At 42.3% G+C, this 15,439-nt stretch overlaps 1 protein-coding gene across 2 annotated transcripts; it reads right to left on the bottom strand.

Annotated features, from left to right (window-relative positions):
• Positions 1 to 4,657: 4,657 nt before the first annotated feature.
• SRP19 (signal recognition particle 19) lies at positions 4,658 to 13,416 on the bottom strand. 2 transcript variants are annotated; one of them, XM_054488728.2, is made up of 5 exons: positions 13,268 to 13,416; positions 12,094 to 12,169; positions 10,174 to 10,245; positions 9,970 to 10,081; positions 4,658 to 7,266 (listed from the first exon to the last, which is right to left on the bottom strand). In XM_054488728.2, exons 1-5 carry the CDS (start codon positions 13,312 to 13,314, stop codon positions 7,133 to 7,135), a joined length of 441 nt encoding a protein of 146 aa, XP_054344703.1. In that variant the 5' UTR covers positions 13,315 to 13,416; the 3' UTR covers positions 4,658 to 7,132. The 2 variants fall into 2 exon arrangements, with proteins under 2 accessions (XP_054344703.1, XP_054344705.1); XM_054488730.2 differs by having other exon boundaries at positions 4,658 to 7,298; positions 13,268 to 13,415.
• Positions 13,417 to 15,439: the final 2,023 nt, after the last annotated feature.

Here is a 15,439-nt window from a genome sequence, read left to right as displayed (position 1 = left end):
GCATCAGAACTGATGGAGGATGGGGATGGAGAGGAGTGTTGTTAAAAAAGATTACTGTCCTCTAAGATTCTGATTCAGGAAGTCTGGGATGGGGCTGAAAGTTTTGCATTTTTAAACAGCCCAGGCAATGTTGGGTCCAGGAACTGCACTTCGAGATAAAACCACTGGGTTAGGTAAATGCTATCTTTGTATCTTAATACACAGAGGTTTTCAGACCTGGCTGCACACTGGAATCATCTGAGGACCTTTTCAAAAATATTGATCTCTGACTCCACTAACAAAGTGCTGATTTAATTAGTCTACCATGGTACCCAGGTGCCAGTATGCTTTAACAACTCTGTAGGTGATCCTAGTATGGAGCCAGGGTTGAGACCCATTGGTAGAGACTAGTAATGAGGACAAGACTCTTCCTTTGTTAGCCAGGCTGGTCTCAAACTCCTGGGCTTTCAAGTGATCCACCTGCCTTGGCCTACCAAAGTGCTGGGATTATAAGCATGAGCCACCATATCCTGCCACTCTGAACTTTTGTGGTTTTTTGTTTTTTGAGACAAGGACTCACTCTGTCACCCAGGCTGGAGTGCAGTAGCATGATCACAACTCTCTGCAGCCTCAATCTCCTGGGCTCAAGCGATTCTCCCGCCTCAGCCTCCAGAGTAGCTAGAACTACAGGTATGTGCCACCAGGCCCATCTAATTTTTTATTTTTTTTGTAGAGGGAGTCTCCCTATGTTGCCCAGGCTGGTCTTGAAGTCCTGGGCTCAAGTGATCTTCTTGCCTCAGCCTCCGAAAGTCCTGAGATTACAGGTGTGAGCCACAGCACCCAGGCCAGATTTCCACTTATAATCAACCTTTTGGTCCTTCTATCTTAAAAACCAGCAACCAAAACAAAGCTACTTAACATGATAGGGATCAAAATAAAAACAGAAGGAAAGAAAAGGAACTTGGAAACAGTAAGACTATAAATCTCACCTTCTGAGAAATAAATTACATCCATGAACTGAGAATAGAATGCTAGAAAAAGGAAACATGCAGATGACAAGAGCTTAAAGAAATTAAAAAGAAGGCCGGGTGCAGTGGCTCATGCCTGTAATCCCAGCACTGTGGGAGGCCCAGGCAGGCGGATGACCTGAGGTCGGGAGTTCGAGACCTGCCTGACCAACATGGAGAAACCCCGTCTCTACTAAAAATACAAAAATTAGACAGGCTTGGTGCCGCATGCTTGTAATCCCAGCTACTCGGGAGGCTGAGGCAGGAGAAATCGCTTGAACCCAGGAGGCAGAGGTTGTGGTGAGCAGAGATCAGGCCACAACACTGCACTCCAGCCTGGGGTGACAGTGTGAGACACCATCTAAAAAAAAAAAAAAAAGGAATAGGAAACGTTGAAAAATAAAGCTGAGCAAATCTAAGAAGTAGAATATAAAGGCAAAAAAGACCAAAAAAAAAAAAAAAAAAAAACCTGAGGATCAGACCAGCAGGTCTAATGGTCAAATAAAAAGTACCAAGAAAGGTCAGAAAGAGGAGAAAAATCATTAATGAAATTTTCAAAAAACTTTCCCAGGGCTGAAAACACAACTTCTCAGACTGAAAGCCCACTTAGCTGCCCAGCACGATGGGGGAAAAAAAAAAGACCCACACAAAGCACACAACTGTGATATTTCAGAATACTGGAACCAGGATCATGATAATAAACTAGAATGGCTACAACTTCCCTTCAGCTACAAGAGGTCAGAAGACCAAAAAGCAATTCCCTTGAATTCCTTAAACAAAATGACTTCCAAAGGTAATTCTATATCCAGCCAAACAATGTAAGGGTAGAATGATGAAATTTTCAAATATGCAAGGTCTAAGAACATTGACCTCTCTTGCACTTTTCTCAGGAAGATCCTGAGAACAAGATATACAAAACAAAGCAGTAACATAAAAAAGAGGAATACACGGGATACACAACAGAGGATCCCCAAAACAGCAAAGCAGTGGCTTGAGTCACTCCAGACAATGGTGAGAACCCAGAGTGAAGCTGTGCACTAGGTCTAAAGGGTAAGAGATCAGAGCCAGGCAAAGGACTCCAGAAAAGATTTTAAAATGATGAGGCCAGGCACAATGGCTCACACCTAATCCCAGCACTTTGGGAGGCCAAGGTGTGCGGATCACTTGAGGCCAGGAGTTTGAGACCAACCTGGCCAACACAGCGAAACCCCATCTCTACCAAAAATACAAAAATTAGCTAGGCGTGGTAGCACATGGCTGTAATCCCAGCTACTGGGGAGGCTGAGGCAGAAGAATCCCTTGAACCCGGTAGGCAGAGGTTGCAGTGGGCTGAGATTGTGCCACTGCACTCCAGCCTGGGCAACAAGAACAAGACTCCATCTCAAAAAAAAAAAAAAAAAAAGAATCATTTGGGGATCTCATTAAACACATCTGAATTCTGGGCTGGGGCCAGAGATACTGCATTTTTCACAATCTTTCACCAGAGGCCAGTGCTGCTGGTCCTTCAACCATACTTTTAGTAGCAAATGTACTACACGGCTGAGCTGTGAACAGAATGTATAATGTAAACTCTGAATAGTGGTTAAATTATGAAATATATTGGTAGGCTAGGAAGATAGGAAATATGCAAGCATATGGTAGAGAAGAAAAACTAAATCCTCTTCTTCTACAAATGGAAGTTAATGCCTAAAACAGAAACACACTATTAAAACTAGCTGGCTTTTAAAATTATATATAATTCTGATAACAGATTCCTTAAGAAGTGAGTAGAGGATGTGAACACAGTTCATAAATACAAAAAGCACTTCAACATCTACATAAATACTCAACTGTCTCATTAAGATTCCCTTTTTCAGCTAGGTGTGGTGGCATGTACCTCTAGTCCCAACCACTTGAGAGAATTGCTTGAGCCCAGGAGTATAAGAACAGCCTGAGTGAGATCTCATCTCTTAAAAAAATTTTCTTTTGAGATGGAGTTTCACTCTGTCACCCAAGCTGGAGTGCAGTGGCACAATTTTGGCTCACTGCAATCTCCATTTCCCAGGGTTCAAGTGATTCTCCTGCCTCAGCCTCCCGAGTAGCTGGGATTACAGGCGCCCACCACCACGCCTGGCTAATTTTTGTATTTTTAGTAGAGACAGGGTTTCACCATGTTGGCCAGGCTGGTCTCGAACTCCTGACTGCAAGTGATCTGCCTGCCTCAGCCTCCCAAAGTGCTGAGATTACAGGCATGAGCCACACCACACCTGGCCTCTAAAAAAAATTTTTTTTAATTACAAACTTTTATACTCAGGAGGCTGAGGTGGGAGGATCACTTGAGGCTGGGAGGTTGAGACTGCACTGAGCCGTGATTGTGCCACTGCACTTTAGCCTGGGTGAAAAAGAGAGACCTGTCTCAAAAAAACATTTTTTTGGCTGTTTTAAAAAGATTACAGTTTTCACTTAACAACTGGCAAAAAAAAAAAAAATTCACTGATTGCACCAATTGCAATAATGTGAAGAAACAGCAATATATTGTTACAGCAATAGTTCTGAAATCTTAGTATTTTATGTTGTTGCAACAGAACACCACAGACTGGGTAACTTAAAAAATGAATAGAAATTGGCTGGGCGTGGTGTATCACGAGGTCAGGAGTTCAAGACCAGCCTGGCCAACATGGTGAAACCCCATCTTTACTAAAAACTACATAAATTAGTCGAGTGCAGTGGCAGGCACCTGTGATCCCAGCTACTCGGGAGGCTGAGGCAGGAGAATCACTTGAAACCGGGTGACAGAGATTGCAGTGAGCTGAGATCGCGCCACTGCACAGCAGCCTGGGCAATGTGTATTTGGCTCATGATTAGGAGCTGGGAAATCCAAAAGCATGGCACCAGTATATGGCAAGGGTCTTTGATGCTGTGTGATCCCATGGTGGCAGGTGAGAGGACAAAGAGGGTGTGCTGAGGAGAGCAAAAGAAAAATTTGGCTGAACTCCATTTTATAACAAACCCACTCCTGAGATAGTAACATTAATCCATTCCTGAGGGCAGAGCCCCCATGGCCCAATCACCTCCCAAAGGTTCCACCTCTCAATAACATCACAATGGCAATTAAATTTCAACATGCATTTTGGAGGGGACATTCAAAATATAGCACTGACAACCTTTATTGCCCCAAAAGTAAACCATTTCCAGATTTCAACCATCTTTCTGTGACAAATCTTTTCAGTTGGCTACCACAGTACGCTTTTTTTTTTTGAGACAGGGTCCAGCTCTGCTGAGGTGAGTGGAATAGCATGATCACGGCTCACTGCAGCCTCACCTCCAGGGCTCAAGCAATCCTCCCACCTCAGCCTCCCAAGTAGCTAAGACTATAGGCATGTGCCACCATGCTCAGCTAATTCTTTTATTTTTTGTAGAGACAGTCTCACTATGTTGCCCAGGTTGGTCCCGACTTCCTGGACTTCAGTGATCCTCCTGCCTCAGCCTCCCAATGTGCTGGGATTGTAGGTGTGAGCCACTGTACCTGACCCAGTATGCATTCTCAACTACTTTCTTCCTTAGCTGCCTTGGTTGTCAGGACTGAAAAAGCTATGCAGTCACCCTTCATCTGTGGTTTCACTTCTGTGGTTTCAGTTACCTTGGTCCCAAAACAGGTGAGTATAGCACAATATTTTGAGAGAGACTGACAATTTCCACATACCTTTTATTATAGTATATTGTTATAATTGTTCTATTTTATTGTTAATCTGTTACTGTGTCCAATTTATAAACTTTATCATGGTATGTATTAATCCATTCTCACACCGCTATGAAGAAATATCCAAAACTGAGCAATTATAAAGGAAAGAGGTTTAACTGACTCACAGTTCCGCACTGCTGGGAAGGCCTCAGGAAACTTACAATCATGTAAGAAGGCAAAGGAGAAGCAGGCACCTTCACAGGGCAGCAAGATGGAGTGACTGCAAGCAGGGGAAACGCCAGGCACTTATAAAACCAACAGACCTCGTGAGAGTCACTCATTATCTCAAGAACAGCACAGGGCAAATTGCCCCCATGATCCAATTATCTCCACCTGGTCCCACCCTTAACACACAGGGATTTGGGGATTATAATTCAAGATGAGATTTTGGGTGGGGTCGCAGCCAAACCATATCAAGCATATATAAATAGGCAAAAACATAGTATATATAAGGGTTCAGTACTATCTGCTGTTTCAGGGATCCACTCTTGGAATGTATTCCCCAAGGATAAGGAGGACTGCTGTGTTCACTTTCTCAGCCTCCTTTGCAGCTAGAGATGGACCTGTCACAGTTCTCAACAATGAAACTAAGTGAAAGCCTGCTGGGAGGAATTTTGAGAAATCTCATTTCTATGGTCTCAGCTACTTGGGAGGCTAAGGTGGGAGAACTGCTTGCCAGAAGTGGCTGGCACAGCTACCTTTTCTTCCTGCCTTGCACTCACGTAAATATCAGCCCTTTTACAAGCAGGAACAATAATCATAAAGGTGTTAGAAATATGTCATGGACAGCAGAGCGGAAAAATACAAAAAAGGCATCACTGAGAGCTAAACCAACAACCACAGCAACCTCACTTAGATTTAACATATGAGGCAAAAATATCCTGCTTAAATCCTTCATTGTTTTGTTACGCAGCCAAACACACCCACTTTCTCAAAGAAGGCTGCTCTGAATTATGTTTTACACACACTCCCCTCTCCCCAGGATTTATTTGTAAGTCAAATATATAAACTCTTATACTATTATGTTCACTATAAAACAGAAATTGTTACAGTTAAAAAAAAAAGTCAACAGGCCAGCTAGCTCATGCCTGTAATCCCAGCACTTTGGGAGGTTGAGGCAGGAGGATCACTTGAGCCTGGGAGTTTAAGACCCTGTCTGAATTCAAATAAATAAATACATATCAATTTCCACAACTCTAGGTTTGCTTATTTTACAATCAATAGGAATGTTTGACTGTGAGCAATAAAAACATAAAGAAGGCCGGGCACAGTGGCTCATGCCTGTAATCCCAGCACTTTGGGAGGCTGAGGTGGGCAGACCATATGAGGTCGGGAGTTCGAGACCAGCCTGAACAACATGGAAAAACCCTGTCTCTACTAAAAATACAAAATTAGCCGAAAGTGGTGGCACATGCCTGTAATCCCAGCTACTAGGGAGGCTGAGGCAGAAGAATCTCTTGAACCTGGGATGCAGAGGTTGTGGTGCGCCAATATCGTGCCATTGCACTCCAGCCTAGGCAACGAGAGTGAAACTCCGTCTCAAAAACAAACAAACAAACTTAGAAAAAAATGGAATTTACTGAAAATATGAGGTAGCTTGCAGAATTCAAGGAAGAGCTAAACCAGGCCTCAGGAAGAATAGGAATTGGGATAGCTCAAAATCACTACTTTCAGAATCCGCTCTGAAATAAATTCAGGAGCACCAATCCAATTTAACTTCTTGAAGGAAAGTGTACCTCAAGTTGCTAAAGCACAGTTAATTTTACAACTCCCATGAAAATCATGTTCTTAAACCTACAAAATAAGCAAATTTAAAGCTTAAAATCCAGGACTTTCCATGTCAAAAAACAACTGAACAATTCGATTACAGTAATACATTAAAATATGATCTACAGACTGGCTTTTTACAGACTCCCCTGTCCCCCACCCACAAAAGGACCTACCACAGTTTCTTCTAGTTTTAGGCTCACACTATGGAAACTTTCACTACATATTTTATTCTTAATTATCCCTCCTCTCCTAGCATTAGTTCATAAGCAAAAGTTGCAAAAGTCAGTTTCAAATTTTATTTCATTAACTTAAAAGGTGGACAAAATGTTTATTTTAAATCTAATTGAAATTTATCTGAAACAAGTAACTTATTTCAAGTAACTTATTGTACAGTCCATTGTCCATTTAAAAATATTTTCTTCCAAAAAACTGCATTGAAAGACAAAAAAATTTTTATACGGCATAAAAGCGAGACGCAAACTTCTGATGTAAATCTGTTTCACTGTCAACTCCGATGATAAAGATGAGAGGCACGAGGGGTTCACAGTTCAGTTAAATGATGCGAACAAAAAGCTTCTGTTTCCCTCCGATACAAATTAGAAGTCTCCATTCATGTCTCTTACAGTAGTACCACATACTTGATGCTGATACTAGGTTACTTCTTTTTCTTTCCTTTCCCTTTTTTACTTCCCTCTCCTTGTTGAAGACTTTGGTCAGCACCTCCTGTTTTTTGTGTCCTTGTTTTTAGTTTAGGTATCATTTCTGCTGCATACAACATTACTGACTTACCTAGGAACCAGAAGTTAGGCTTAGTGTATAATCTGAGAAATAAGACATAAAAAGTCATCAAATTGAATATCACAAAGTGTAAGAAACTATCACATCAAGAAGACGGAAAATAATTTTTTTAAAAAATCAAAAATCAAATGACTGAAGACACTGACTAGCTCAAGTCAGGGGAAATGTACTGAGAGTGAGAATAATGCTGAAAATATTTAAATGAATAAAATCAAAAGGCATAACACTAAGTATGAAACAAAAATTTTGGTCTTGGTCCTAGTAATCAGCTTGAAGATCTAAGGAGTATGTATCCAAATATACCTCAGGTAGAAACAGAATCAGAGTATCATTGTATCTTAAGACACTGAAATACAGGGTTTTCTCAGTCTTACAACAAAAAAACAGTATCATCAAGTTACAAACGATCCGATGGGTAAGATCAGATGATCTACACTTACATGCATTCCTGCTCTGCACACCTACAACCAGCTACCTTCACCCCCAACAGATCAAGCTCCTCAGCTCTGCTTTCTTTTTATTGTCTTACTTGGGTCTTACTGGAAATAGGAAGTGACATGTTCTCACCACAATTTCTACCCCTATTTTATCTACTAGTTAATTACAAGTTTTTGTTTGTTTTTGGTCTTTTGAGATAAAATATAGGAAAATGTTAAGGAGAAAAAACATATCAGAATATACTGTCACTCCTTAGTCACAACCTGAAGCATCTAGCAATACCTACCAATCCTGATGGGTTTTAGTATATAAAAAACAATCTATTTTAGGCTGAGCCCAGTGGGTCATGTCTGTAATCTCAGCTCTTTGGGAGGCTGAGGCAGGAGGATCACTTGTGTCCACAAGTTTGAGACTGGCTTAGGAAACATAGCAAAACCCCATCTCTAGAAAAAATAAAAAATCATGTGCCTATATTCCCAGCTACTTGGAAGGCTGAGGCGGGAGGGTTGCTTGAGCCCGAGAAGTCAAGACTGCAGTGTGCTGGCCGGGCGCGGTGGCTCACGCCTATAATCCCAACATTTTGGGAGGCCAAGGTGGGCGGATCACCTGAGGTCGGGAGTTCGAGACCAGCCTGACCAAAATGGAGAAACTCCATCTCTACTAAAAGTACAAAATTACCCAGGTCTGGTCGCTCATGCCTGAAATCCCAGCTACTCAGGAGGCTGAGGCAGGAGAATCACTTGAACCCGGGAGGTGGAGGTTGCGGTGAGCCAAGATCACGCCATTGCACTGCAGCCTGGGCAACAAGAGGAAAACTCTGTCTCAAAAAATAAAAGAAAAAAGACTGCAGTGTGCCATAATCGTGCCACTGCACTCAACCTGGATGACAGAGTGAGACTTTGTCTTTGAAAATAAAAGTTCGAACATGCTGGCTGGGCATGGTGGCTAACGCCTGTAATCTCAGCATTTTGGGATCTCCCCAAGATGGGAAGATTGCTTGAGGCCAGGAGTTTGAGACTAGCCTGGGTAACACAGTGAGACCCTTGTCTCTCTATTTAAAAAAAATCAGGCCGGGGCAGTGGCTTATGCCTGTAATCCTAGCACTTTTGGAGGCCGAGGTGGGCGGATCATGAGGTCAAGAGATCGAGACCATCCTGGCCAACATGGTGAAACCCCATCTCTGTCAAAACTACAAAAGTTAGCTGGGTGTGGTGGCACTTGTCTTTAGTCCCAGCTACTCGGGAGGCTGAGAAAGGAGAATCGCTTGAATCACGGAGTCAGAGGTTGCAGTGAGCCGAGATCACGCCACTGTACTCTAGCCAGAGCGAGACTCCATCTCAAAAAAAAAAAAAAAAAAAAAAAAAACAAACAAGTTGTCAGTTTGTCTGACGATTTCATTATTTTTAAGTGAATTTAATGAAAGAGTTTAATTAAACTGAGGGGGTTATTAAACTGAAATAAAAAATTAATAGCTCTATTTTACAAAATTAAAATTTTCAGAGATGAAAATTCAGAAAAATAAATAACATGTAAACAAAAACTTATCTTCCTAATATTCAGAACTAACATTCTGTTATATTGATGTCTAGTTTTGTTATTGTTTTTCATAAAATAAAACACTAGAGATGACGCAACAGTCTTCTATGACGCAACAGTCTTCAACCCCTGTGTCTCTACTCTCTACCCCACTCACCATTAGGTGACTACTGTCTTAAGAGTGAGTGTTTCCTTACAGAGCATGTCAAAAAAAATGCCAATAAGCAACATTACATATGCATCTATCAATAAATGGTAATATTTTGTATTTAAATTTACCTAAGTGGTACCACACTATGCATATCTCTTGCTTTTTTCAGTCAATATTGCTTTTCAGATTTATTAATGATAGAATCATTAGATAATACAGATATTAACATAACTCAAGGACCTCTAGGATCTGAAATGGCAATTAACATCCAACGATTTAATAATTTTATATTCTTAACCTGGGAGCAATGACAGACTTCCAGAGGTTTATAAAATGTTCACACAATAATGTTTTTGAAAAATGTTTAGTGGGTCTCATTACATTTTCAAAGAGGTCGTTCACCTCAAAGAAATTGGAACTACTGCTTCTCTCCATGAGCAGTAGTCCTGTCTTTAAATTAATCTTCAGAATGCAAATTCTGACTTTTACCTTTCAGTTTTAGAATCTTTTTTGTGTTGTGTAGGAGAAACCTATCCCTGAGCCCCACTGATTCATTTAAAAAACCTTACGTGATGGGAACTGTACAAGGCAGAGGCTGCCATCTTCCTGTTTGAGCTGGACCCGGACTCTGCCTCTGTATTGGACATCACGATTCCATTCTCTAGAGTACATTTTATTTTTCTAACATAAATGAAAGAAAAGAAAAACAGGACTTAAGAAAGTTATTACATCAATTAGATGAGTATGGAAAATAGTGAAGAACTATGTCATACCTCAAGAAATACGTTAAGTCCAACTGCTGAACATACATCTTGAATCTCTGTAGCTGTAGGATTTTCAACAGCCTGAACAGTTAAAAACATAAACACTAAATATATGTGCTTTAAGTGGACACTGCCATAGTGTTGGGTAAATAATTTCAAATACTATAATCAAACAAGTACCAAAACCCTAGGTTTCCTTTTTCATTAAGTACAGATGCTTCTATTGTAATCTTAAAAATTCCTAGGAATAACATTAACGCATAACTGTGTGCCCATCTCCCCTCCAACAGAACATAAACTTCTGAGGGCAGGGGCTTTGTTTTGTTAACCAGTGTATTCTCCAGCACCTAGCATGGTACTCTGAACATAGTAGGTGCTCAATGATTATTGACTGCTTAAACAATTACACATACAAACACTTTAGAAAACTGCTAGTATCTACTAAAGCTGAATATATGCATTCTCTATGGCCCTACAATTCCACTCCCAGATGCGTTCTACAAAAAAGCAAAAACATGTTCACTAAAAGACATCTATTTATAATAGCCTCAAACTATTAATAGAAATAATCCAATTTTCCATCCAGAGTAGAAAGGGCTAGGTGTGGTGGCTCACACCTGTAATCCCAGCAGATCACTTCAGCTCAGGAGTTGGAGATCAGCCTGGGCAACACGGAGAAATCCCATTGCTACAAAAAAATACAAAAGTAGCTGGACATGGTGGCATGTGCCTGTAGTCCCAGCTACTCAGAAGGCTGAGGATGGAGGATGGCTTGAGTCCAGGAGGTGGAGCCTGCAGTGCGCTGAGACTACACCGCCGCACTCCAGCCTGGGTGACAAAAATCAAAAAAGAAGGTAGAAAAGACTCTGGCATACTCACACAATGCAATACGACAGAGGAGACAGGGCAGTAGTTTTGAGCAGGGAAATTCTGTCCTCAGCCTCCCTACCCCTACCCACACACAAAAGACATCTAGCAATGCTTGGAGACATTTTTGATTATCACAACTAGGGGATAGGGGGGTGGAGGGAGCTGACCTGTCATCTAGTGGGTAGAAGCCAGGGATACTGCTGAACATCTTAAAATGCACAGAACAACCCCCAACAATTATCTAGCTCAAATTGGCAATGGTGCTGCTATTGACAAACCCTGTTATAGAGCAATGAAAATTCAACTACATTCAAATACGTAGGTAAATCTCATAAGCTTAAAGTTCAGTGAAAAAAAGATACAAAATTACATAGTGTGTAATTCCATTTACAGAAAATTGAAAAATAAGCAAAAGTAATCTATGGTGTTGAAGTCATGACGGTGGTCATCCTGGTATTTTTGAGCATATGCGGAGGCGACAGTGGCTGAGAGGGAACATAAAGCAATCTTCCTGGATGCTTGTAGTGTTTTCTTTTTTGAGTGCTTGTTACCACCCAGATGTACTCATCATGTGAGAATTCACTGCATCAAACCTAGGTGTCTTAAATCTGTCATATTACAAAATACGAATGACACTTTAATAAAACTCAACAGGGCTGAACTTTCTGCAAGTCTTCTTCACATACTTAAAAACATCTCAACTACATTCTGAACATTATTAATATATCGTACGATGTCATAATTTTGATTTCCTGTATCAAGGGAAACACTGTCATAAACTTTGTTTTAAAAACATGTAAACTCTACAGACTCTGCCCTCACTTCTTTACAAACACAGGCTCATTAAGAGACATTAAAAAAAAAATCCCTTCAGCTATGAATTAATGCCTTTCTCGTTTCGCCAACACTGAGGAACGCACCCCAATCCTTGGCTGTGTTCTCAAGCCCTAAATAAATGCAGTGAAGAAAACCCCCTGTGGCTCTAACAAGATGACGTGGCCCGACCAGGATGATGCCCCCCATTCCCTCGAGGACCAAGGTGCTAGCCATCTTGCTTACCTTACTTATGGGGATTCGCCTTCCCTCTGCGATGGTCTTCTTATTATTTAAATAAGCAGGATAGATACAAATAAACCTGCCATAGACAATAGCATAAGTGGTATCACTAGAGCAGTAAGAGGCAGGAGAAAAGGGTCGGGTGGCAGGGAACCGAAGGCCAATTCATGCTGACTAGATATCAGATGGCTACTCCCTTTTCAACCCCTCCTTTTTCTGCGTGGCAGTTGAAAAATCAAAGTACCTCGGATTGGTCCCCTCGAGCAACCAATCAGACTGGCCGCGGGCCCACTCCTCATTCTGATTGATCCCTCTCCTTCAACCAATCAGACTGGCACTGGTCAATGGGGGACGTCTAGAGGGTATTTAAACCCTAGAAAATTCCGTAACCAACAGCTCTTGGGTGGCTTGCTGGAGCCTGCTCCTACCCTGTGGAGTGTACTTTTGTTTGAAATAAATCTGCTTTCACTGCCTTGCTTTGTGTATTTTGTTCAATTCCTTATTCAAAACGCCAAGAACCTGTACAACTACACTCAACAGATAACAAGTATTTTCAAAAATACATTCTTTTGGTCCGTGGTAGTCGTCGTTATCATTGGTGGTACACCTATGCTATTATTTGCTTAATGTTATTTCTTTAAATTACCTCCCTTTTACTAAACTTACTGAAAAATAAACTTTATCCACTACCTTGGATGGAAAAAAACCACACGAATAGAGACAAAACGACTTGGGTGACTGTTACATTAGACACAGCAGCCTGTCAAAAGTTCCTGAGAATGGGCCCGTCCTCTTATATAAAGTGTCCGAGGTATTAAAAACCTTAAAATTTCACAAATGAGCCTTTCTGAACGCAACAATACATAAAAAGAACACATTTCTCACACTGTGATTATGTTACTTGATATCATGTCCAGGTAGCACCCAAAATCCTTGTCTCGCGTACAGGTAAACACTAGGCTACCTACGGTCGGAATTTCAGGAGCCCTGACAAGAGCCTGGTGGCTGCTGCAGGATTCAGAAAAACGAGCCTCCAGGGAGAGGCGCGAGGCCGGTCCAGGGAGAGCTGGATTAGCTAGGCCATTCTGGAGGCCGCGGAGCGGAGAAGGGCGGTGTAGCACCTGCGACACCACAGCAAGCCCCTTCCTTTCTGAGGACCCACCTCCTCAGAACCCACCTGTCCTGGTCGGCCGGGGACCGCGCGGCAGCGCAAGCCATCTTCATACGAGTCTCAACAGCCCAGGAGCCGCAGGGAGAAACCCGGGAGGAACCCGGCTCTGAGTTTCCGAGACAACTCGCTTTTCCGCCGGAAGTCCTGCCCACCAAATGATTCCGCGTCCGCGATTTCTCACCGCCTGTTTGTTCTGGCACCTGTCGCTCGGCGCCAGGATCTCTAGTCCCTGACGTGGCATGAAGACTTCCCCTCTCGCGAGAGAATCATGAACGCTTCTCATTCCTTTCCCAAGCCGGGAAGACCATGTGGGACCCATGCACCGCCACTAAAAAGGGTTTAACTTCGACCCTCCGTCATTTCCAGTTTCTCAGCGAGTATGGGTGGTACTAGCTACCCTCTGTTAAGGGGCGAAGACTGTGCAACGAGGGGAATCTGTGTGGTTCAGGATGCAAATATATGTTAGAGCAGGGAAGGAAATACCCCTTATGTTTAATTTTTATCCGTTCCTGGGCCCTAGAGCTTGCTTTCAGTTTGGCAAAATGGATTTTTATAGTAGTAGAACTAGCAAAGTTATAGACGTTGTGTTTCAGTGTGCTGCGTGTTAGAAACTTAACTATTCACCTTTTAGGCCGGGTGCGGTGGCTCACGCCTGTATCTCAGCATTTTGGGAGACTGAGGCAGGCGGATCATGAGGTCAGGAGTTGGAGAGCAGCCTGGCCAACATGGTGAAACCTCGTCTCTACTAAAAATACAAAAATTAGCCGAGTGTGATGGCACACGCCTGTAATCCCAGCTACTCAGAGGCCGAGACAGGAGAATCACTTGAACCCAGGAGGTGGAGGTTGCAGTGAGCTGAGATCACACCACTGCACTCCAGCCTGGGTAACAGAGCAAGACTCCGTCTCGGAAAAACAAAACAAAACTATTCACCTTTTAAAACTTCTGAAGGATACCATGTGCCATCACCACAGGGATACTTCATTATTGCACTTCACTTTGCTGCTGCAAGTAGATACTGCCTTTTTACAAATGGAAGGTTTTTGGCAAATCCACCTGAAAGAAGTCTCTTGGTGCCATTTATCCAGCAGCGGATACTTTGTGTCACATTTGGTAATTCTTGCAATATTTCAAACCTTTTCATTATTTCTGTTATGGTGATCGGTGATCAGTGATGTTTGCTGTTACTATTGTAATAGTTTTAAGGCCAGGTGCGGTGGCTCACGCCTGTAATCCCAGCACTTTGGGAGGCCGAGGCAGGTGGATCACGAGGTCAGGAGATAGACACCATCTTGGCCAACATGGTGAAACCCCATCTCTACTAAAATATAAAAAATAAGCCGGGCATGGTGGCACAGGCCTTTAGTCCCAGCTACTCGGGAGGCAGGGGAATCGCTTGAACCCAGGAGGTGGTGGTTGCAGTGAGCCAAGATCACACCACTGCACTCTAGCCTGGCGACAGTGCAAGACTCCGTCTCAAATAATAAGTTTTGGGGCACCATGAACCATGCCCAGATAAGATGGGGAACTTAATGGATAAATGTTGTATATGTTGTAACTGTTCAACCAACTGGCCATTTGCCATCTCTCTCCCTCTCCTGGAGTCCCTATTCCCTGAAACACAACAATGTTGAAATTAGGCCAGTTAGTAACCCTACAATGGCCTCTAAGTGTTCAAGTGAAAGGAAGAGTCACATGTCTCACATGTCAAAAGATAGAAATGATTAAGCTTAGTGAGGAAGGCATGTGTAAGCCAAGACAGGCTGAAAGCTAGGCCTCTTGGCACCTAACAGCCAAGTTGTAAATACAAAGACAAAATTCTTAAAGGAATTAAAAGGAAATTACTTCAATAAACACACAAATGATCAGAAAGCAAAGCAACCTTGTTGCTGATATGGAGAAAGTTGCTGATATGGAGAAAGTTTTAGGGGTTTGGACAGAAGATCAAACCAGTCACAACATTCCTTTAACCCAAAGCCTAATCCGAGCAAGGCCCTAACTCCCTTCAATTCCGTGAAGGCTAAGAAAGGTGAGGAAGCTTCAGAAGTGGGAAGCTAGTAGAGGGTGGTTCAGGAGGTTTAAGAAAGAATCCATCTCCATAACATATAACATAAAAGTGCAAGGTGAAGCAGCAAGTGCTGATAGAGAAGCTGCAGCAAGTTATCCAGAAAATGTAGC

The sequence above is a fragment of the Pongo pygmaeus genome, chromosome 4 (genome assembly GCF_028885625.2).
Source record: "Pongo pygmaeus isolate AG05252 chromosome 4, NHGRI_mPonPyg2-v2.0_pri, whole genome shotgun sequence".
Taxonomy (NCBI): domain Eukaryota; kingdom Metazoa; phylum Chordata; class Mammalia; order Primates; family Hominidae; genus Pongo; species Pongo pygmaeus.
Note: the sequence above shows the minus strand (reverse complement) of the source record. Positions and strands in the feature narration are given on the sequence as shown.

What these genes read in the sequence shown, in the direction of transcription:
- SRP19 (XM_054488728.2), bottom strand. Translation starts at nt 13,314, where the DNA reads ATGAAGATGGCTTGCGCTGCCGCGCGGTCCCCGGCCGACCAGGACAG. An exon ending in GGCGAATCCCCATAAGTAAG is followed by an intron (nt 10,246 to 12,093) that starts GTAAGCAAGATG and finishes TTAACTGTTCAG; the next exon opens with GCTGTTGAAAATCCTACAGC. An exon ending in CCTTGTACAGTTCCCATCAC is followed by an intron (nt 7,267 to 9,969) that starts GTAAGGTTTTTT and finishes TCTGGTTCCTAG; the next exon opens with GTAAGTCAGTAATGTTGTAT.